Below are 24,179 nucleotides of genomic sequence, written 5' to 3' on the forward strand. Positions count from 1 at the left end.
TCGAGGAGGATGGCGAAACAATAAGAAATGTGCACAGACATATGAGAAACTAAAAAGGTGACCTGATAAAATTAGGTTAGTGGGTCAAAAACAAATTGGTGAAGGTCACATTCATTGTGTTTGATGAGATAGTGGCAAAGAAAGATGGGAAATATGCTTTTGGCATATATGGATTCTAGACGTGATGAAAATGTAATAGTAAATATGGTTTAAAATATTTTTTTGTTTAAAAATATATTTTAATAATTTTTATTTTTATTTTTTAAAAAATTATTTTTGATTTTAGTACATCAAAACATAAAAAAATTTAAATTTACTGTTATTGGTTTGCAAAAACTAGAAAATGAGATTTTTTAATTTGATGATTTATTGTAAATCATCGTAAATTTTTCCACGTGTTTCTTTTCCATGTTGTTCTCGTCAATGTTTATTTACAAGTTACAACTAATCATATTTATGTATTATTGGAATTTCTCTAAAATCTTTGAAAACTTAATCGGTGATTGATACAAATAAAATGAATATTTTTTTAATATATTAAAAAAAATAAAAGAGAAAAGAATTCAAAAAATACTTAAGAAATATGGGCTCAGGTAAAGAGCCTGAGCCTATGCACTAGAAACTCTAGCACCATCGTGGGCTCGGGCTGTCACGCCTAAACCCAACATGTTTGGATCCAGATAGTGTGCCCTAACTCACTTTCACCTTTAATAGGCTTGGACACCTTGTCCGAGCCCAACACTCGCAATTAAATTTTTTCTGGACCCCATGTGGGTCTTTTAATATTTTATACCGATACAATATGTATTATTTTGAGTATAATACAATTCAAAATATCACAATGGTAAATTTATACTTCAACCTCTTCTATCAAACAAGATTCATGAATTATAAATACATTATTAGACTTTCAAAATAAATGTTCACAATTTTCATTATTTATTGCTTCTGTATTTTCAAAATATCTTTTCTATAATATTATTGTATTTTTTTTATCTAAAAATATACTTATTTATGTACAAGAGAGTCCTTACTTTCATAAAAGATGAACTTTTACGGGTGCTAGCTATAAACCACCCTGGTCTACTAAACACCAAGTATAAGCTACCAACCATCTTAATTAAGGAGAATAGATAAGATTATCATGATCAATTGATTAACTAAATATCAAACCCAGGAGTCTATACCAAGGCTACTTGGATTTTTCAGTACATTATTAATAAGTAAGTAAGTTTACTTCTAAATTGTAGTTGTAAAACAAGGACTCGCTTTACAGGTTTAAGATTTCGGATTAATGGTTTAGAACTGATCTACATCCATACCAGCTAGGTTACGGATCGATCTAGGTTTGAACCGATCAAAACCGGTCCTTTAACTCATTGATTTATTTTTAATTTTTTTGTTAAAATTATGTTATTTTTTCTAGAGGTTAATCTAGGTTGATCCGTGACCCTTACCTTGTCTAATGTCTATTTTCTGATCAAAATTTACAACTACACTTCTAATTATAATTCAAGATTCAGATTTTAAAATAGTCTCATAATTTTCAGGCTATCATTAATAGTCAAATAATTCCCAATAATATCTAACAATTAATTGAATATAAAAGTTATCATAGTAATAGCCCGCTTGCAAAATTTATAAAATGAAATACCCTTTTAACCTCTTTTTTAGATAATTTTTAAACTCACACTTTTAAAAGTAGAGTTTGAAATGATGAACCCCTTCTAAATACCAAATAACTCACAATTACTATATCGAAGAAATCCATGAATGGTTTATATATATATATATTAGCTGATAAAAAATAATCTTATCATTTAATGAAAAAAATCATAAAAGTTTTTCCTGCCATGGAACACATTAATTTATTATCTGGGATTTTGGAGGCTCCGTGATATACCTTAGGTTCAAGCCACCATGGTTGGTACTGCTAACCTAGACCAGCTGTTCTATGACAAGGCATTACTCGGAAAAGCTTAGGGTCTGCCCCGAGTGAATTTCTCCTTGCTTCCTTTATTCCTCAGGATTCTGAAGAACAAGAATGATTAAAGAAATATCCTTAAAACAACCGTTAGGAGGAGAGTTGCTTACTAACGATATTTTTGTTTTTAATTGTAGATGTTTTTAATGGTTTATATATATATATATAATTATTTTGAAAGTTCGTGCACGCACTGCCCTACACGACACCAGTCAAAAAGCCTCAACCCCGAACGGCCATATCTGTCTTCCTAAATTAACCATCCAAAAAATATCGTTATTAAAAAATTGTTCATAAAATGACGTGTCATTCTTTAAAACGAGTCGTTTAAACTCTCCCTCTGCGAGACTGCCATTGTTTCCTTTTTGACAATAAAACAAGAAAACACACAAATCAGATTACCTGGAAATCCAAAGCAAAAATTGGAAAAAGAAGAAGAAGCAATGTGCAACGGTAACATATAATAATCATTTGTGTTCTTCACGAGAAAAAGCCCGTAATCCTTTCTTTTCCATTTATTTCTTTAGCTGGACTGTGAAAAAATAAAGAAGAAAGAGTGAAGCTTTAAGCAGCTGCTAAATGCCTTTACTCTCTCTTCTTCCTTTTTGATCTCTCCGAAAAACCCTCATGGCTGACGATCCCTTCTTCTTCTGCTCCAAGGTTTGTTCTATGTTACTTTCTTCTGCATCGCTTGATATTATTTAAGTAATGAGTTTACCATGTGTTTTGCGATTTTTTTTAATCTGGGTTTTATTTATATAACATTATAATCTTTATAATCTTCCAATCTTTGTGGGTTTTGCTTCTTTTTTTATTTGCATTCACATTGAAGCAAAGCAAGGCCCAGCCTTTCTTTAATTTTTTAATCAATTTGTTGAATGGGAAAAAAGGGTTATTGTCTTTTAACAGTAATAATAGCTTTCTTAGCTCAACTAGATCAAAAAATAAAAAAAAATCTCTCTCAAGCTTTTACTTTGATGTATCCATTAATACTCATTTCTTGTTTTTTTCTCTATTTACAGTTTTACCCATGTTGGCCTTAGTTATGGAACTAAATTGCAGTTGGTTATTAATTTTTTGATGTATTCTAATTGTGGTTTCTTAGTGAATCTTTTAATGTGTGGGTGATTTATGAATGACAGGATTCTTTTCTTATAAAGGCTCCTAAGAAATCACCGTTGGCGTTAAGGATGGTTGTTTTAGTGTTTGCAATGGTGTGTGGTGTGTATATATGCTCAATTTGTCTTAAGCAAATTGGCATTCGTACGAATCCTGGATTTTTGAATGTTGAAGTGATTGAAAGGCCGTGTCCGGAACCTAATATTGAACCTTGGGAAATCCCTTATGTGCACTACCCGAAACCGATAACTTATAGCAGGTAAGACATTAAATATGCTGCCGCTGAATTTATTCGCGTGGGCTGTGTCAGTGATGGGATTTTTTTGGTGCATTATAGGGTTGAATGCAAGTGCAATCCTGTGCGGTATTTTGCTATTCTGTCAATGCAGAGATCTGGGAGTGGATGGTTTGAGACACTGTTAAATAATCATACTAACATAAGCTCAAATGGGGAGATTTTCTCTGTCAAAGTTAGGCGGAGTAATGTTTCGACGATTACAGAGACCTTGGATAAAATTTATAATCTGGACTGGTTAAGTAGTGCTTCTAAGAACGAGTGTGCTGCTGCAGTTGGATTGAAGTGGATGCTTAATCAGGTGAAAGTGCCATCCTTAAATTGTTTGTTGTTTTTCTGTTCTTTCATTATAGATATGCATTTGTTTTATCACACGAGTGAGGAGAACAGTAATTACATTTTTAGGTTGAGCAGACGCTTATGTATACTAGTAATATCATGCATCAGCTTATGATAGCACTCGACCACAAACTTCGGGGTTATTTATGGGTTTGCAAATTGACTGTGACTATCTCCTATTACTCATCAATATTATCTTCCTTATACATTTAAACCTAAAAAAAGGCATTTTGATAGCAATCTAGTGTCTTCCTGGTTTCAATCTAAAGCTTATTGATAAAATCGTTGTTTAGGCATTGCACCCTTTGCTTGGATTTTTGCATTTAACATGTTTTAAGATTTTCCCTTAAATTATCACCTATTTTGGAAGGAAAATTTTTGCGGGGCTGATAGAGAACATGCAACAATTTCCTTCCACTTCCACTTACGAGGCACCTTCAAGTTTCCCTTCTCCTCTCCGTGTTTCCTCCTTGTTGAATGCTGGAAAAAGCTACTGGATGTTTGCAAATATTATTCTACTGTATGAAGGCTGTTTTAAGCATTGTTGACTATAATTTTATGAGGTGAAATGCCTTTTTCCAATGTGGGAAATGAAAGTTTCTATTGATCTGTCAACTGATTCAATGTCAAAACACAGGATCAAAATATGATTTATAAAACATTTTGATGCCGTTCAGCCAGAACAACAGTTATCTGTTATCATGCTGTATTCCAAATTCAAGTTCTTGTTGTTCTGTTTACTGATTCAATATCAAAGCACTGGATGAACAATACTATTTATAGCACATTTTGAAGCAGCTCTGATACAACAACATTAATCCGTTGTTATGATGCTTTCTAAATTCAAATTCAGGTTGCATTTCTCTTAGTCTAGGCTCTTTCAAGGCGATGGGTATTTCTTATTAATGTTCGTAGGTTTCTTTCCCTCTTGAAGACTGGGGTCTTGCAAATTTATTAGCTGATGTAATGTTACCAAACGTTTACACCTAAATTCAAGTTTTTCTAGATGGGCATTTGACAGTACAATCTTACAAATATTAGTATTTTCCATACCCCCTATGGTTATCTACTTTTAGATTTATTTTATCTCATTTTCACTTCTCACAATCCTTTCCATAACAATTAATGCAGGGTGTGATGCAACATCATGAAGAAATAGTGGAGTACTTCAAAACCAGGGGCGTTTCAGCTATATTTCTCTTCAGGAGAAATCTGTTACGCAGGATGGTTTCGATACTTGCAAATTCTTATGATCGAGAGGTGAAGCCATTAAATGGCACCCATAAGTCTCATGTTCATTCTCCTCGTGAGGTTACTTCAACTCTTCCCCCCACCTCTCCCTCTCTCAGATTTCTGTCTGTGATATCTTATAGCAAGTGATGGTTTCAGGCAGAGATACTAGCTAAATACAAGCCTTTGATCAATACAACATTGCTGATATCCAATCTGAAGCAAGTAGAAGATACAACTGCCAAAGCCTTAGAGTACTTCAAGAGTACGAGGCACATAATTCTTTACTATGAGGATGTAGTCAAGAACCACACGGTAAACTGAAGTTTTTGAACCTTTTGTTTAGAACTCCCTCCTATTGGTCAACGCCCATATATGCAGGTTCAGCTCTACACGGTGACCAGAAAAGGTTCAAAACAGAAACAGTAACAGTTTCTCTTTTATTTTTCAGAAATTATTAGATGTTCAAGATTTTCTGAAGGTTCCACAAAGAGAACTTAAGAGTCGTCAAGTAAAGATACACAAAGGATCCCTATCTAACTATGTTGAGAACTGGGATGAAGTCCAAAAGTCTCTGAAAGGAACGCACTATGAAAACCTCCTAACTGGAGACTACCGAAAGTAAAGCCACTGTAATGGTGTACATAGCACGCTCTGTCATCTAACATCTCATCCCTTTACTTCTCACAGGGGCCGGGGCCAGGGCCTGTCGGAGTTTCACCCTGTTAAAATTTTGGCTGCAACATGTGCATCACTAGTTTCATCATTTATCCCACGAAATTAATATTCCATTTATTCTTCTCTCTTTTGGCTTCTTTGAGAGAATCGTTGCATTGAAGTCTAGCAATAGAAGAAATTGCAGTTTCACCTTGCTTTCTTGTCTGTGTGTACTACGTATTTATGCAGACTAAAAAGACAACATAACCATTGGAATAGCAGATGGGCCTGCATCAAGGTCGTCTTGTAGAATCTCTTAGCAGAAGTAAACGGAAGGCTACCGTTATTCTCGTTTGAGAAGTTGGTATGATATATACCAGTTCTGAAGGCAAACGCCAAATGGGTAAGAGTAGAAGATTCTCACAAGACCCTCATCTGTTGTTGCCTTTGTTTTAATGGCTTGTATGATTAGTACTTCTGTAGAGACATTGAAGGTGATTATATAACTTGTTTCATTTATATGTTTCACCTCGTGTTTAATTTCAAAGCAGATGAGAGGAATTTAGTATGACTTCGTTTCGAGTTATTCTTGTTAACCTCATGTGATGACTGATATTTGCTAATGAGTTTGGTGAGTTAAAGAGGTCGGATGTGACGAGATTAGGAGGGACATGACATGGCCAGACCTCTCCTTGGGTAGGATATGATAGCAAAAATTGCCTTTTGTTCATGCATGCGCATGATATGATAACTTATGTCAAGCCATCACGAATTGTCCTGCTTGGATCTTGGCAATTGATGTGACATTGGTGACGAAGAAAATGAAATTTGCAAGGTGTATTGGCTGTGCTATGTTTCTGTTTATTTCTCTTGTTCAACGAATGAACAGAGAAGTCTTCAAAGCAAGGTTTTAAAATCTGTTCAGGTGGCTGGGTTTTCTTCTTCTTCAATTAGAATGGTTTGTTTTGATTTCAGAGTATTTAATCGTGTTGTTCTGAGAAATATAAATTAATTTAAAATTATAAAATTTAAATTTTAAACACAAGTAAAAATATAAGTGTTAATTTGATTTGACCCGATTAATTTGACAGTCCAAAGATAACTCAGACTATTAATAAAAATATAGTTTGACTAAAAACATTAAGACGATAATATATTGGATCGATTCAGGTTACGAAATCATAAAAAACTTAAGTTTATTTGAGTTAATTCTTGTGAACTGGGTTATGAGATTAGGATAATTTTATAAAAAACAAAACTGAAACAAAAAACAAAGTTTAATTCATTATCAACTAAATATTGAATGATGAAACTAAAAAAAAATTAATTAAAAAATAAATAAAAATCATCGAGTCAACTACCCACCAAACCCATTATGATATGGATCATGAGATTAGGATAATCATGATAAATTATAAAATTTAATTTTTAATAAATTAAGTGTTAAATGATAAAATTAAAGAAAAAAAAATATATTAAAAAAAAAAGCTAAAAAACACAATTTGGTTGAAATGGGCCGATATTTTTTTTTCCAGATTATTCTGATTTTTGAACTAGAATAAGATATATTGACCATTCCAAAATGAACGTAGCTCACAACCTTGCTTTGAAGTTCAAAATGTCACTCACTCATCGAAGTTCACTAAAAGTCCATTTGTTTTAGCGGTTAGTTGTGCTTTTCAATAAATTTAATTTTTTTTTGTTTATATTAATTTTTTTATGTTTTATTATTTTCTTGATTTTTTAATATCAAAAATAAATTAAAAAATAAAAAAATTATTATTATTTTTTTTAAATCAGTACCGTAATATTAAAAACTAAGCTAGACAGACCCATAGAGCCCACACGGCCCGATTTTGACCGGACTGTCTTGTCTGAAGGTCAAAGGTTTCCAATCCAGGAAGGGAAAGCGCGCACATTAATGCACTCGTCTGCTTGTTTCAGTAAACTTGCTGTGTCCAGCTCCAACTCCAGCAGCCGTCTTCAGCTAGATCAACGGTCAGGATTACATGAAATTATTGGCTCATCCTAAACGCTCAAGATTTAAGAAAGGCTGCTGATGAGTAATTAAAGAGCACCTGTTAATGTCTTACTAATTAAACTTGTTAGTGAGATCCTTTTCGTTTTCCACCGTGGAATGCATACATTTCCACGGATAAATAAATTTCTAATTACACTAAATCAATGTCTCATCGAATCTTGAACTAGTGGCAATAATACCACATGGCATTTGACCATATTGACACCACCGAGCCATGATCCTGAGGGTTTTGCCGCGTCAAATCAAACGGGCTTTCATATTTCTGTAAAAGCAAAAAGAAAAGAAAATAATAATAATAATAATAATTGATTTGAGATGTTCCCAGTTCTTGATTTGCTTCAAGAGTTTCGGATCTGTGAAAGAAAATCAACAAACAATTTCCCTTTTACCTCTCTTGAAAACTAAAAATCCAATCTGCTCACTGAACTAGCATAACAAAATAATTTCTATCCATCAAACCATTAGCCAGCCAGCCAGCCACTTGCGTCTGAACCATCCACGTCGGCAAAAAAACCCCACCAGTACATGGGTCCCACGCATCATGGACGGCAATCAATCGATGCACCCGATGCTTAAAAGTTAACCCCCCTGACCCACCGAAAATAAGGGCAGACCACACTTTACTAATCCCTAAACTAACTCATAATCTCAATCGAGCCCCTCGATAGTTTTTGTTCTCGATTGACTCCCAGATACTCAAATCAAGTGCATCTTCAACGAACCCATGTCGTTTGAAGAATGTTGGTTTTTTTCTTTTATATATATATATAAAGTTTTGTGGTAGTATAAAGCGAAAAGATTTAATTGAATTTTTTGGATCCTTACAGAATTATTTTGTATTTATCCTTTTCTTTTCAGAACATTTTCTTCATGATCCTTTTTTTTATGTGTTTGTTATTATCAATGCTGTGTCTGATACAGGATTAGCTTGATCATGATGGGAAATGTATCCTTTACGAAAGTGTGCAAATGATGGTAATATCGTGTTAATTTGATTTTTACTGTATATTATAAATAAATATGGTAATTCGTGTCTTTTTTCCAGCACTTAATTCCAAAATATCATCACACCTACTCATACATTAGTAATTTAGAAGCCATAAAAGTTAGAATATTATATTTTCAAATTTTTAAACAATCATAAAAAATAAAAAAAATAGTTTTTTTTTTACACGCACCAAATTAAAACCCTATACTCCAAACAAAACTTACAAAAAAAGATTTACACCGTACAATTCATGACCATCAATATTAGGGGGTAAAAAGTCTAATTAAAGATTATATTTCTCAGCTCATATCCATTTGACCAATTCAACCCTCCATTAATGTTAATTATCAAAATTATGTTTTTACAAGTTTGAATAAATAAGTATTATTATTCATCATGGCAATTACCTCTCTTAAACATGTTATTTAGAAGTTGATTTGAAGTTAGCTTTTTATTATTATTATTATTATTATTATCTCTTATGACTCAATCAAGATTCACTATATAATTGAAGGGCCACCCTGTACCATTAGGTTTGCCCAAAAATCGCAAAAAAAAAAAAAAAAACTGCACGCAAATGCGCACTGTTACACAACATATAGATCCGCAGACAGAGTGCTTCCCTTTAAATATAAACTCACCGACCCTCTTACCTCCTCTTTTAGCCTCCCACTCCTCTAATCTCCCCTCTCTCTCTCTCTAAAAATAACCAAAAAAACAAGTTACTTACTTGGAGAGTAGTGGAAGGAGAGGAGGAGATTGTCTAATTTATTCAGATCAAGATGCAGCAAAGCAACGGTCCTGATCAAAACCCATCTCCACAACACCAACCCCATCATCCCCATCAACAACAGTGGGTCCCACACATGCAGCAGCAGCAGCAACAGCAACAGCAGCAACAGCAACAGTGGATGGCAGCTATGCAGTATCCAGCTGCTGCTATGGTGATGATGCAGCAGCAGATGATGATGTATCCTCAACAACAACATCACCATTACATGGCTTACTATCATCAACAACAACAGCAGTATCAAAAACAGCAGCAGCAGTATCATCAAAAGCAGCAGAAACAACTACAACAACAGGGATCTAATGAGGAGGCTAAAACTGTATGGGTTGGTGACTTGCTTCATTGGATGGACGAGACCTACTTGCATAATTGCTTCTCTCATACTGGAGAGGTATAAAGATTTAAACTTTTGGTTGTTTGAGTCTTTTTTTTTGGGTTTTATTTATATTTGCCTATTGGGTTTATGTGGGATTTATGCTTTGTTTTTGTTTTTGAATAAATATTGGGTTTTTGATCTTTTATGGGTTTAAAGCTGGTTACTTTCCTGGATTACGCGGATAAAAAGACTGGCTTCTATTTTTTTTTGTGAATTAGGTTGAAGACTAACCTGTTTTGTTTTGAAATTATCAAGTCATTAATGATGTGGGCTTGATAAGCATAGCTTAAAGACCAGCTTCATTAAAAGCTGTTAAAGCATGTTTGCAGATTCTTGATCTGATTTAGTTTTGTGATCTGACATTAAATTAAACGCCTTTTATTTTAGTTGATGTGGCTGTAATGATTAAAATGCCTTGTGATCTTTGTTGCCATAAAGTATGTCTAATTTCTACATTTAGAAATGGAGGGAACCCACTTCAAATTGCTTAAACTCAAATCGGAGATGCTAGTTGTATATTTGTGCTGCACCAATTATCGCAATGCTGATTTGACGAGGAACTTTCGAGGGGGGGATTAAAATTTCCCAAGCTATTACAGTGGAAAGAGTATTCTTTTGTGAAAGAAAATTGAGTTTTAGAGATAAATTGTCAATGCCAGTTTGCATTCAACCACTGGATCTCTTGCTATTATCAATATGCCTCAAGCATTTCTTCAGAATGGCATTGCTTTAACACTCGAGTGACCAAAATCTCAATTTTAATGTCTTACCCTATGTTCTCTCACGCAAAGCAAGGGTTGGGGTAGAACTCAGTTTGAGTACTTCCATTGCCATTGAATAAAAAATCTCTAGCACTCAGCATATTCTTTTGTGATTTGATGTGTCTTTTTAACTGCAAGATGAAAACTCAATGTCAATTACTGGAGATGCTTTCATCTAATAAGCTGTTGTTTTGTGCAGGAAGACTATTATTGAGCCTTTTATTTTTTTTGTTCAAGTTTTCCTACCGAGTGAATTGTTTTGATAACCCATGATTATACTCGTACTTTCTGATGCTGATGTCAATAAATTGACAGGTTTCTTCAGTAAAGATTATTCGCAATAAGCAAACTGGTCAGCTGGAAGGGTATGGATTCGTTGAGTTTTATTCACATGCAGCAGCTGAGAAAGTCTTGCAGAGCTATAGTGGCTCTATGATGCCAAATACAGATCAACCTTTTCGTCTCAACTGGGCAAGTTTTGCAGGTGAAAGGCGAGCTGATGCTGGTTCTGATCTGTCTATATTTGTCGGAGATTTGGCTGCGGACGTGACTGATGCAATGTTACAGGAAACCTTTGCTACCAAATATGCATCTGTCAAGGGAGCAAAGGTTGTCGCTGATTCTAATACTGGCCGTTCAAAAGGTTATGGTTTTGTTAGGTTTGGGGATGAAAATGAGAAGACAAGGGCCATAACTGAGATGAATGGTGCTTACTGCTCAAGTAGGCCTATGCGGATAGGTGTTGCCACCCCTAAAAAGCCATCTGCATATCAACAGCAGTATTCTTCACAAGGTATGAAATGATGCTACTGGCTTTGCAGTGCAGTAGAGTTTGAGGACCTCAAATCTGACAGCTTTTATTTCTTCTAAATTCTTGGTCAGAAATTAATGTATGTGCTCATGCATGTGCATGTGCAATTTTCTAATTTAGTTTTTAACTCGATTTTTTAAATTCATTTTTGGTGTTTATCTAATTTTATTTAATTAATTATTATGGTGTAACTTGTGTTTCAATTGTTTTCATAAGTGCAATTTTGACGAGTGCATGGCATGCTTGTGTTTAATGTTTATTAGTAGAATAATTAGTCTTCAAGGGCCATCTACTTGTTGTGGTTAGAAATAGAATCCTTTATGCGCTGTGCGCTTATTTTATACAATTTGACTCCCATACCCTTCTCTTTGGTCGTTTATTTGTTTGTTAAGTGAGATTTGTGGCTGGTTGATTCAATTAATGTTAGGAGTTAAAAGGAGATTTGAATAGATTCACTATGCATTATCATAACCTTTCCTTTCACTGGTAGTTTGATGGCTGTATTCGTTGCTCTTTTCTTATTTACCTTCTTGTCAAATGGCTAGATACTTCTGATGTGTTTCTTCTGCTAGTACTTTTACATGCCATATTCATTCTGACATTTCTTTCTTTCTTTCCTTTTGTTTTGTATGGTTTTTGGCCCTACATATATTGCATCTTAAGATTTATCTCTTCCTTGCCCTGCTCATTATACTAATTTATTGTGTCTAGAGTTCAATGTTCACTATTGAATCAATCAATCAACAGCTGTTCCTTGTATATGACCCATGTTCATAATGCACCCTGAGAATCAATCTTATACCATTTGTGTTTGTTATTTTATTTATAGTTTGTTTTTTGAGGCCCTTTGTAATAGCGTTGAAATTTGTATCTCTTGGACATGACTAGACATTGTGGTTTTTGAACAATTGTTGGGTTTCATGATGCTGTCATTTTAGTGATCTGCTAAATATCAGAATGTTTTGAATTGTAATGTTGTCAATCTTTTCTCCTTTTATTGAAAAATTGGTGGAACCGTGCATGGAAGTGTTTTAAGTTTTAAGAAAGATGGCCATTGCAAAGATTGGATGTTTTGATGTGTGTGGCCTTCCTTTTAATTTTGTTCCCCCTTGAAGCTTTATGCATCTCTTTTCCATAGATCACGAGCTTCTAAGTTGGACCTTGCTATTTAGTGTTGGACCATGCTATTGAGTATAACTTGCTGACAATATTGATGGATGCAATGGCTTGCCTATGTTTTATACTCTGAAATTGGTTTTTTTTATCTGAACTTACCTATATTTTTGTTTATTAGCTTTAGTATTAGCTGGTGGACATGCATCAAATGGTACAATGGCACAAGGATCACAATCTGATGGGGACTCTAACAATACAACTGTGAGTTTAGTTCTCCTGTGCTGCATTCATTGTATTCGATCCTGTGGATTTCCTTATTCATGCAATGTGGCAGATATTTGTGGGAGGAATTGACTCTGATGTCACTGATGAGGATCTCAGGCAGCCGTTTTCCCAATTCGGTGAAGTTGTTTCTGTGAAAATGCCAACTGGAAAAGGATGTGCATTTGTACAATTTGCTAATAGGTATCCTTGCTTTCCAAGTTTCCATGTTGGACTGGGTCTTTTTACATGTTGTCATCAACAGGAATGATGTTTCAAGTCTTTGCGATGGTAGAAAACAATCAGATTATCGTGATTTTTTTGGCTATGATGATCCACTTTCTTTTCTCTGATCACAGAAAGAATGCGGAGGATGCACTGCAGAGTTTGAATGGAACAACAATTGGCAAGCAAACAGTTCGCCTTTCCTGGGGTCGCACTCCAGCAAACAAGCAGGTAAATAGACTTGATTTGCTACACAATAGAATTCCACACTTGGTTGTCTGCTCTTACTATTAGTCGTAGCCAGTCCCTTTCCCCTCCATTTCTTCTTGTTAAGGTTATCTAACTTAACCTATATGCTGTGCATGAAGCAATGTGCTGCATAATAAATGGTTGAGGTTGTTGATAAGATAAGCATCCTTCACCTGCATGGCATATGCACACGTACAAACACCTGCATGCTCTGACTCGTACCAATTTCTTATTTGACCTACCTCCAGCTTCTCATTTTTTTCATTTTGTTGCTTCTAGTTCTTTGAGTTGTGAATCAAATATGCTGTTGACTTGTTATATTGGTAAAAGCTGTTGTCTTTGTTATTTACCGAGTTATTCACCACCTGTTTTTTCCTCTACAATTTGATTTTCTGAATCTCATTTGCGGGTTTGACAGTGGAGAGGGGATCATGGTAATCAATGGCACGGGGCATATTTTGGAGGGCAAGGCTATGCCGGGTATGGATATGCTATGCCACCAAATCAGGACCCAGGCATGTACGTTGCAGCTGCAGCTTCTGGGGCTTCTTAACTTGGGCACGAGGATGGCGAACGGCTTGCAATCTGAATTAGCAGGACAGGCTTTAAATATAGTCATCAAAAACCATGATTAAAGTAGGATGGCTCTGGCCATATATTTGTACTTCGTGAGAGTTTTGTAGCGTGATTGAATCTTTATTTCATGGACATGTATTAGGGTTTGTAACAATATTTACTAGAATTTTGAAATCTGCTTGAAAAGACTAGTTAATGGGCGGGATGTTATTTATTTGTTTAGACTTTCAAGTCTAGACAAACAATGATGACAAGGACAAAATCAAGCTTTTGAATATTTGTTAGTCCTGCCATAAATAAGCTAAAAAGCTTAAAACTATGGAGTCATTATCACGTGTCCAATTTCTTACCTGGAAAATTCGTTTAGATTTAGAGGAGCACTCTAGCTTTGTCATTTTTCTTGCCTTTGTAATCAGGTAGTTCTTAGTTTTGATTTGCCCCTGTAATCCAAGTAGTTTCTCTTTTGACTATGAAGTTGTATGTACAAAATCTATTACAATGATTCCGAAATTATGTTTATCATATTTCCTGTTAAAATATATATTTAGCGTTCTAGTAATTTGTAAGTCAAATGTTGTCATAAGATCGAAATCAAGGGGGAAAAACACGCTCTTAAGGTTAACTTCAGAACCCTTCATTTATTCTTAAAAATGGTCTGCAATCTTTCCTTTTCTTTCTCCTTTCTAAGATTAGCAATGGATTGATAAATCCGAGATTACCGTTGAGCTTCCAAGTTCTGTAGCACACCCGTGAGTGGAGATTTCATTTGCTATATCAAGAAAGATTGTCGAAGCTAACATGGATATAAAGGAATGCCGATTGAGGAACAAAATATGATCAGGCCTGTGAATCTTATTGTGTTCATTCACACAGGAGTAACGAGTTATTTTTCCTGTATTTGATTAACATCCTGTTTAGTATTATTGCGTCTCAAACGAAATTAAGTAAATTTAATTTTTTTAATTTAAAATTAATTTTTTTATATTTTTAGATCGTTTTAATGTGCTATATCAAAAATAATTTTTTTTAAAAAAAATTATTTTAATGTATTTTTAAATAAAAAATATTTTAAAAAATAACAACTAACACACTCTCAAATACCTATCATCTCATTTCAATATCGAGGCCTCGATTAGTCCCACCAGAGCTGTTTAACATATAGTATCTCAATGTGTATATATTAGGTTTAAATCCGAACAGCGACAATTCTCAAGTTACATAAAATTAAGAGATAAGCAAGTGGCATCAATATTATAAGAGAAGGTTTGGTTGACGTTTAGCATTTTAAAAATTGGAACGATCAGTTGTCAACTACTGTAAGATATCACCACCTTATTTTACACTATAAATCGAAGGTGTACATGAACAAGCATCATGCCGAGCAGCTTTGACATTACAAATTTCAAGGGAAAAACCCTAAGAAAACTAATTTCATCACATGTTGCAAGTTGTATTGATTTGTTTTTAGTTTTTGTGTGTCAAATTTCAGTCACGTCATCCTATGTCAACAACTATAAGACATCACCCACCTTACTTGCAGCCCACCTTTTTCCCCCGTCATGCAGCCCGCCTATATACCATTTTATTACAAAATCAATTACGACACTCACACACACACTGTATTAAAAAGAAAAGCATAGAATAATGTTTGCGTGAAAAACATTACTTTAGAATAATCTGTCATGCATAATTATATATTGGGATAATTATGCATTAATTGGCCCCTCGATTTTTTTCCATTTTGGGAAGGTTTAGTTTCTATTCCCTTTCTTTCCTTTCTTCTTGGTGAAAAAATATAATGTCCCACAAAAAATTTCCTCTCCAACAATTTTGAATGCCAAATGCATAGCGTGGAAAGAACAAGACGGATTGGCAAAAAAATTAAGCCTTGTTCAAAAGTTATATAATTCGAATATGAGGGGTGTAATTCAATTGGTCAAATCTTGAGTTTATCTTTCAGATATCATCAGTTTGAGTTTCACAAATCTCAGAGTCACTGGAGACTTACATGATCATTAATTTTAGGGCCCGTAAAATTAGTTGAGGTACGTGCGAGCTGGTCCGGACACCCATGTTAATCTAAAACAAAAAAAAATTATGTAAATGGGCTGCCCATACAGTGACGGAAAAAAAAACCTCTTGTCAATAGGTTTTAAGGAGATTTCCTACTTCTCTTATTGATTGGCGTTCAGATTAGCTCAACATCATACATACTAGAGGAGGAAAGAAAAGGGAAATAGTCGTGGTGTAGAATAATTATGATAATTAGACCAAAAATATTTTTAAAAGCTAAGATTTTGACGTTAATTAGTAGGCAAAAAAAAGAAAGGAAAATAAAAAAGAATAGCTGAAAGGACACCATTTAAGACTTTTAGCTCCAAATTGGGCAGACCACGTTTTTATAAATCACAATAAAATCAAATAAACCGGCAATGGCAGCTTGATTGATTATGCTAATTGCATGTATATTCTTCCTTGGCAAAACTATGTCACTATCGCTCAATGTTTTTTAACGAACCGAATCATCAGCACTCTTGTCTCTACACAAATATCTATGTTTCATTCAACTAGAGATTAATTTATCCAACAAATATGATGTTTTTCTTCTCGCCTTTAATACTTCGAATGCATGCTGCTTATTAATGCATCAAAAAATTAATAGGCAGCCAGTTTAATTTGTTTAAATACGTGAAAATTTAATTAAATATTACAATAATATGAAATGATTATGCAATATATTACTAATGATATCATACGGTGTGCTAGCTAGGAGTTGCTCAAATTGCAATTGACAAAGGGTTTTCAACAAGGGTTAGTGGTCATAAGGAGAACGAGTCCTTTTTTAATATACAAAATTTTTACCTTCTTGATTATTAACTATAAATTTAAAACTTGTGGGGAATTTATTATGTAAAATACACCGTGAATCCTCTCACTTGGTAATATGAATGACTGTTCACAATGTTTTTTTTTTATTAATTTGTCTCTTATTCAACCAAATTATAAGCTAAATTATTGAAAATTTGTGAAATTGAAAGAGAAGGAATTAAAGTGAAAAATAATGAGGGAATGGGTGGCTTTAACAAAATTTAGATAAAAGTTTTCTTGTTTTCCCTTACTTTCTAAATTATAACTGGGTCGCTTTAGTTTCTAAAATTTAAGGTAAAATCAATTTTGATTTCAAACTTTTTTTTTATTTTTTAACTCCTGGTTCTACGTATTTTTTTTTTGTCAATAATGGGTTGAAAAAGCAGTTTCTAGATAAAAAAAACTTATATCCTATTTTTCCGGCCACTATGATGGGCAAAAATTGAACAAATATCAAGCGATTTGTTGTCTGACTTATTTTTTTTAAAAAAAAAACTAGAGTGAACAACTCAAAAATAAAAAAATTTAAGGGCTCATGCACGAGGGCCTACTCTTGCAGGCGTGTGCACAAGTCTTTACTAGATAGGTCAGTCGCGTTGGCTTAGCCAGATCTTTTTTAATAAATATATTTTTAAAAATATTTTTTAATTAATAGCTTTATATGTGTGTGTGTGGATTTTATATGTAGATTAATGTTTATTCTCTCTCTATTTTTTTTTCTAAATTATTTTAAATAATGATTGCTTTTTAGTTATTTTGTATGCATTAATTTTTTTACAAAATTGTTATGATTCATCTATATTTTTTTATGTTCTATATAAATTAAATTAAATTTTTAAAAATAAAAATACTTATTTTCATAAAATATTTTTAATATGTATAACATTGCATAATTTTTTTTCCTTTTATTTTATTTAATCAATTTCATGTGTGTCTATTTTTATTTTTATTTTTATTTAATTAAATAAAAAAATTAATTTTTATAAAAAAATTTAAACACAGCCACGTCAAAGATCCCAGTTGCGAGGCCGAATATCTTAGTATATAATTAACTCTTAATTTTTTAATTTGTATCTTTATTTATCATTAATATTTATTTATTTATTTATCAGTATAATTTTTAATTTATTTTACTAGAAGTATACATACGTTTTTTAATTTTTACTTTTGATTTTTTTATATGAAAAACATATTAGAAAAACTTGTACATTTATTTATTTTATAGAAGAAAATTTGACACGGAACGCGACACCAGTTAAATAACTATTTATTTATTAAAATAAAAATAAAGTGGATATCACATCATAGCACGACAACTGTTGTAATGGTAATTAATTATGCTTACAAATGTACTTGTCTTTTAAGCTAAAAGCTCTTTGCCTTCATTTTGATTCCAACATTGCTTTTGTTCGTTGGCTTTCAAAGTTTGATGCCAGGACATGGCATGATGATCAAGTGGTGCTTACATTCTCATAGCTCTTACCAGGAAACAAGCTGGGATAGATATTAGCCACTTGATCAAGGACAGGAATGATTGTGTTGTGCCTTGTAAATATTATAAAAGTCTAAAATCTTTTTTTATTTTTTTTAAAAATGATTTAAGAACACATCTCTCATGCAGTCTTATATATTTATAGAGATATTAATTACCAGTTTGAACTCGAATACTTTTTTTTTTTTTTGAAAAATAGAACAAATTTACTTAACCATCCAGAGTAAAAATAAAAAACTCTATTGCAATAGAAAAACCATATTGGATGAGTTTCTTAGTGTAATCAACCATTTTTATTTTTTAAATCTACATTTCTAGATCTAAATCATACAGGGTGAACTCATGTTTCAGACCTCCCAAAACCATCATGAATATATTCATTGGAATGACCGTTAAAACTTATAAATACTTATTTGGTATTGTAATAACAATTATTTTTTAAAGTATTTTTTATTTAAAAAAAAATCAAAATATTATTATTTTTATTTTTTAAAAAATTTATTATTTTTAAAGTGTCCTTTCACTTAAAAGTATATATCAAAATAATATATATATATTGCAATCTCATGTGTCATTTCATCGCTTAGAAATGTTATATTCTAAAGAAGCAGAGTAAATTACAATCAACAACTCTTTTTTATTGTCAAGATCTACACTCAATTTAATCTAAATAAACTGCAGCCACAGATTAATTAGAGTGGATAGAGATACATCGAACAATTGAGAAAAAAATAAAAAGGATAGAAGGGGTAAGTTGCCAAACATGTTAGAACAAGGTAGAAGAGACATGAAAAATGACAGGAGCCGTCTAGCTTACGCAAACATTAAATCTAAAATAACAAGAAGACAATAACAGTGGTGAACAAGTACATGATGTTTCGTTGTTTCTCGTGCTACACATACACTGCATACTCATCCAGACAGTAAAAAAAAAAACATCAAAACCTTGTTTGCCAGCCAGCATTTTGATGCCAGGGCCATATATATTTGACCACTTTCTAACTTAAAACATCACAGTCAACAAACTATCAATCATTTCCTCGTGTTAAAAATCTGAAAAAGGAAAATGGAAATAAAATAAAATAAAATGCTGGTTGTTGTTTAGTTGTAAAAAGAGAGGGGTACATTTTAGTGCAGTGTACGCAGAATAATCACGAGTGGACCTACCCAGCTAACATCAGATCAGACCAGTCACTGCGTCGCGAGGGAGTGCCCTGGAAATGCCAACTAGGACGCGAATTCTAGGTGTGGTGTGGCCTTTTGTCATCCGGTGACAGCAAGGGATATCAGTGTTTGGTGTAAAGACAGTTATGCCACCATCTTAAACTTCGTTCTGCCGCGTGTTTGATGTTCTGACAGCTTTTATGGTTGAGTTAAAAGAAAAATTTTAAAATATACTTCTAGTTGATTCTTAAATGTGTTTAGTAATGTTGTCGTGGTGTATGTTAATTTTTTTTAAAAAAAGTATATTATTTATTTATTTTATTATTGTCACCAGCATGTTGAAGCGGGAGAAGCTCCTAAAAAATAATTAATGTGTTTTTAGATAAGGAATAATTTTAAAAATTAAATGCTACTGCAGTGCCAAAGTATGTTTTCAAAAATACTTATAAAGTTAAAATAGCTGTGATATAAATTTTTTCATCATGCAAAATAAATAAAAATAATTTATTTTAATTTTTATAAAATAAAATTTTGAAGCATGATTTTATACAAGTTCCACTTCAAAAAAAAAGTAAAAATTATTTGACTAATCAAATGATTTTTTTAATAATTAAATAAAAAATAAAAGATACCATAATACTATAATACTAAAAGTAGAGCATCTGCTTCAATTTTTCAAGAATCTAATTCACATATTCTTTAAACTCCATTTGGTTTCGTAAGATTTTATATTTTATTCAAATTCAAATTTTACCTTTTTTGAAGGATAATGTCGTTGGCTCACATTTTTAAACTTCAAACTACAGTTCTTGCCAGAAAAGGACACCACAGTAAATTATTTATCGAATCCGCATGAAATTGGCTCAAGTTGCAAATGGGCATGATTTCAAGAACAGCCATCATTGTACTTTCATATTTCAGTTACAATTTAATCCAATATATTTATCTGGTAATGTTTTTTTTTATATATACTTGATAAATAATAGATAAAGTACAAATATTATCAAATTTAATCTGAAATTTATTTGAATCTAATCCGAAACATACATTTAAATTATATAAATATATTTAATAGAATATTTAGATTTTTTTATAATATGATACAAACACCTTAATATTAATATAAAACACGTATAGATAAATAATATTTATCATTTTATCATTTAATATTCACACATATACTTCATATATATATATATATATTAAATATTATATTTTTTATTGATTAATAAATAATAATAGATAATAAATAATCATTAAACATCCGAAACCCTAACCTGATGAATAGTTTATGAATATTTAAATTTTTTATTTGATATATATATATATATATTAAGAAATATAATCCACGGATACCCATTGCAATCCCTGCTACAAATTAAGTTTAAATAATCTCATATTTTAGGGTTTCTCCCATAGAAATATTAACTTTAATGACATATTTTGCTAGAGTGTGTTCATCTAAATTTCTATTTTAGTTTTTAGTTACGAGTGCACCACTAAAAATAAAAAACACATTAGTAAAAGTATGATTTTTATGTTTTTACTTTTACTCTTGTGTTTTGTGTTATGGAGGGTTGTAACGTATAACAAACATTAAAACAAAAATTTAAACAAACACACTCTTAGTATTTCGAAATGAAAAGACAGAGAAGACAATGAAAGCATGTTTTTTTATATTTATTTTTTAGATGATATAAAAATTTATTTTAAAATTAATCTCTTTAATCAATTATTTTTTGTTTTTAATATTTTTATCTTTTGATTTCAAAACAGTATTCAAACAATCACGATAAACAAAGATTATGAGAATTCAAAGCCCACCCTTGCCTTCCTGGCTACTTTATATTATTTCTGTCCATGTCATAAAACTCCCTGCTTTTCTTAATTTCTTTCCTTCTTGCCTAATCATGGGCTACAACTTAGAAGATTTAGCTTGTACGAATGGCTATCAAGACTGTAGAAAAATCAATTATATTAATTGAAAAATTAAGTAAAAAGGTAGATAACTGAAGAGTAAAACCAACACAACATCAATGATAAAAAATAATTACTCCACGACCCGTCATGCTCTTAAATACACATGTAAGCTGACGCTAAAAAAAATTATGAATTTGAGTTTAACATAAATTTTAAAGTTTATATTTTTTTTATTCAGAAAAAATCTCATAAAATCTAAAATGATAAATTTAAATACCCTAAACATTTGTAATAACTAAAAAACAACTAATAAAAAGAGTTAAAATCCAAAACTGATAAGGAAAAAACTTAAAATACTGGCTAGAATTCAAATGCAATTTTGAGTGTTTTTAGAGTGAAATTTGGTGAATCCCTCAATCTAAATTTAGGTTTTTTATTAGAAATTTATATAAAAAAAAACTCGAGCCCGAATCAATAATTTATTTAAAAGTTATATCTATCTGGATAACTCGTTAAACGAATCAAATCCATCAAAACCTGGGCTAATTGTTACACGTCATAAGCGAGCTAATAGATTTTATAAAGCCGCCTCTCTCTGAACTATGACAAATTTCTCTCCAGTCAATCTCCCTCTCCTTCCCTTCTCCTTCCTTTCCTTTCCTCTCTCTCTACTCCTTCCCACCCTCTCTATAAATCCACGCGATTCAACTAATCCCAACCTTGAAACTCACAACCAGTAACCTCTTCAATGGAAATGGAAATTGTGATGCCAGTGCCACCTGTGGACTTCAACTTTGATAGCACTTGTTCTTCTCCTTACATGACTGCCCCTTCAAGTCCTCAAAGATTTGGCAACTTACTCTTTAGTGCCCCAACAAGCCCCACTCGTATGTCCTCTTTCTATAGGGAGCTTAATGATATAACTCTTTCTACAAATTCATCATCTACAATCCCTTTTGACTGGGAAAAGAAGCCTGGAACTCCCAAATCCAAGAACCAAAGTGAAGACAACAACAAAAATGATGGTGATCTTGATGATTATAATGAGGATTTTGAGTTCGACTTTAGTGGTCAATTAGAAAGAACTTCTTTATCAGCTGAAGAACTATTTGACGGTGGAAAGATCAAGCCTTTGAAGCCACCACCTGGCTATGATTCTTCAGTTTCTTCTCCAAGGTCTCCAAGATCACCTAGATCAAGAGCCACAAAAAAGAAGGAATTTGACCCCTTTCAAGCTGCCATTGAAGAGACATGTAGAGGAGAAGTTAAACTACAAATTAATCAACAAGGCCAAGCTCCCCATCAACGTGGAAGAGGCAGAAGCTGTGGTAGTGGTTCCTCATTTTCAGGTTCTATACGTAAAGGAAGCAGATCTTTATCTCCTTTAAGAGTCTCAGACATCACGTTTCATCAAGAAGAGAATTCCCAGAATTCAAATAATATTTCTTCTACAGCAAGCACCCCTAAATCATCTTACACGTCTTCTATCTTATCCGCAATATCATTCACATCGAAAAGGTACAAGAAATGGAAGCTGAAGGACTTATTGCTATTCAGAAGTGCATCAGAAGGAAGCAGGACGACAAGCTGCAATGACCCGTTAACAAAATATTCAGTCTTGTCCAAAAAAGAAGTGGCAGAGGATGTCAAGAATTCTAGCTTTCGGTCTACAGATAGTATAGGAAGTTCCAGGAGGAGATCAGGGCCTATATCAGCTCATGAGGTGCATTACACAGTGAACAGGGCGGTTTCAGAGGAAATGAAAAGGAAAACGTTCTTACCTTACAAGCAAGGTTTATTGGGGTGCTTGGGATTCAATCGGGCTGCAAGTGTGCATGAGATCTCTAGAGGTGTTAGGTCCTTGACACGTGGATGATTCAGATCAACTCAATCTGGGTTTTCTTCTTCTTCTTCTTTTGTGATTTGAATTTTAATGGTTAGCTTGATATATTTGTTATACATGATTATAATGGTGCTTTGTATGGAAATACGACATAATTAATGAAGACATCTACAAGATTACAAATGTGAACAGAACGCTGCTCGTGTTTGGCTGTGTCTGAGATGTGGTTTACCAAGTAAAAGATTCAAAATAGAATGCGGTTGTTGTGCTTATCTCTAAATTTGGCATCGACGTTTTCTAATGTCTTCTGGTAAAAGGTTCGATATGGACAAATTTGACTGAACATAATAATTATTTCATCGCTTTGCTCTGCAGTAAGAAATATTCTGGCATTGCAATTTTGGACCACATTGTATTCCATGGTGATACTTGCCTTGTAGGGAAAGTTCATATATACCAGTCATAAGAAAACAGAGCCCGCTGAACTAAAATGAGCTGAAATGGGTTTTAAGCAACACAGATCAATGAACTAAACAAGAAAACACAAGTAGCATTAAAGTGAATAGTTTTCTGAATGAGATCTTCAAGCCATTTCTAGAAAGGATCAAGAGGTCCATTTGATAATAAATTTCATTACATGAGCAGAGTACATGTGGACCAATTGAATCATATCATAGAGATTTATAATGGCACTCAACAGTAACAATGAGATTCACTGCACCAACCATTTAAACAATTTCATCGATTAAAAAGTTTCCCATCTAAAAATACGCATCACCAGCTAGAAAGTTGAAATGTTGGAGAATGATAACACAACATGGCATTAGCCGAAAAACTAAAGGGAAGCAGTGCACTACACATGGGTGGAAAAGGGATTTCCCTAACATAATCATCATGTTAGTGGAATAATTACGCTCATGACGTTAAACAGTGTAAAGGTCTGTGATTGGTATATTGGCACCAATAGTCAAACGAAAGGTGGAGGAATCAATCACTCAAAAAACAAAATAAAACTAACAAAGCTTGTCCTTTCCTGCATTTTATGACCATGATTTGCTCATCACTACAACCTGT

At 32.9% G+C, this 24,179-nt stretch overlaps 3 protein-coding genes across 4 annotated transcripts; all 3 read left to right on the top strand.

Moving 5' to 3' along the window:
* Positions 1 to 2,314: 2,314 nt before the first annotated feature.
* On the top strand, positions 2,315 to 6,192 carry LOC7457521 (uncharacterized). Of its 2 annotated transcripts, none has more exons than XM_024608185.2 (6): positions 2,315 to 2,644; positions 3,127 to 3,362; positions 3,441 to 3,699; positions 4,869 to 4,997; positions 5,127 to 5,282; positions 5,419 to 6,192. In XM_024608185.2, exons 1-6 carry the CDS (start codon positions 2,612 to 2,614, stop codon positions 5,590 to 5,592), a joined length of 987 nt encoding a protein of 328 aa, XP_024463953.2. In that variant the 5' UTR covers positions 2,315 to 2,611; the 3' UTR covers positions 5,593 to 6,192. The 2 variants fall into 2 exon arrangements, with proteins under 2 accessions (XP_024463953.2, XP_002313841.3); XM_002313805.4 differs by having other exon boundaries at positions 2,320 to 2,644; positions 4,869 to 5,048.
* Positions 6,193 to 9,292: 3,100 nt separating this feature from the next.
* On the top strand, positions 9,293 to 14,095 carry LOC7457520 (polyadenylate-binding protein RBP47). Its single transcript, XM_002313804.4, has 6 exons — positions 9,293 to 9,834; positions 10,896 to 11,373; positions 12,686 to 12,768; positions 12,842 to 12,972; positions 13,128 to 13,224; positions 13,661 to 14,095. The coding sequence occupies exons 1-6, from the start codon at positions 9,436 to 9,438 to the stop codon at positions 13,793 to 13,795; spliced, it is 1,323 nt and encodes a 440-aa protein (XP_002313840.3). The 5' UTR covers positions 9,293 to 9,435; the 3' UTR covers positions 13,796 to 14,095.
* Positions 14,096 to 21,858: 7,763 nt separating this feature from the next.
* Positions 21,859 to 23,299, top strand: LOC7490015 (uncharacterized). Its single transcript, XM_002313803.4, has one exon. The coding sequence runs from the start codon at positions 22,011 to 22,013 to the stop codon at positions 23,136 to 23,138; it is 1,128 nt and encodes a 375-aa protein (XP_002313839.2). The 5' UTR covers positions 21,859 to 22,010; the 3' UTR covers positions 23,139 to 23,299.
* Positions 23,300 to 24,179: the final 880 nt, after the last annotated feature.

This window comes from Populus trichocarpa, chromosome 9 (assembly GCF_000002775.5).
Source record: "Populus trichocarpa isolate Nisqually-1 chromosome 9, P.trichocarpa_v4.1, whole genome shotgun sequence".
In the NCBI taxonomy this organism is placed as follows: Eukaryota; Viridiplantae; Streptophyta; class Magnoliopsida; order Malpighiales; family Salicaceae; genus Populus; species Populus trichocarpa.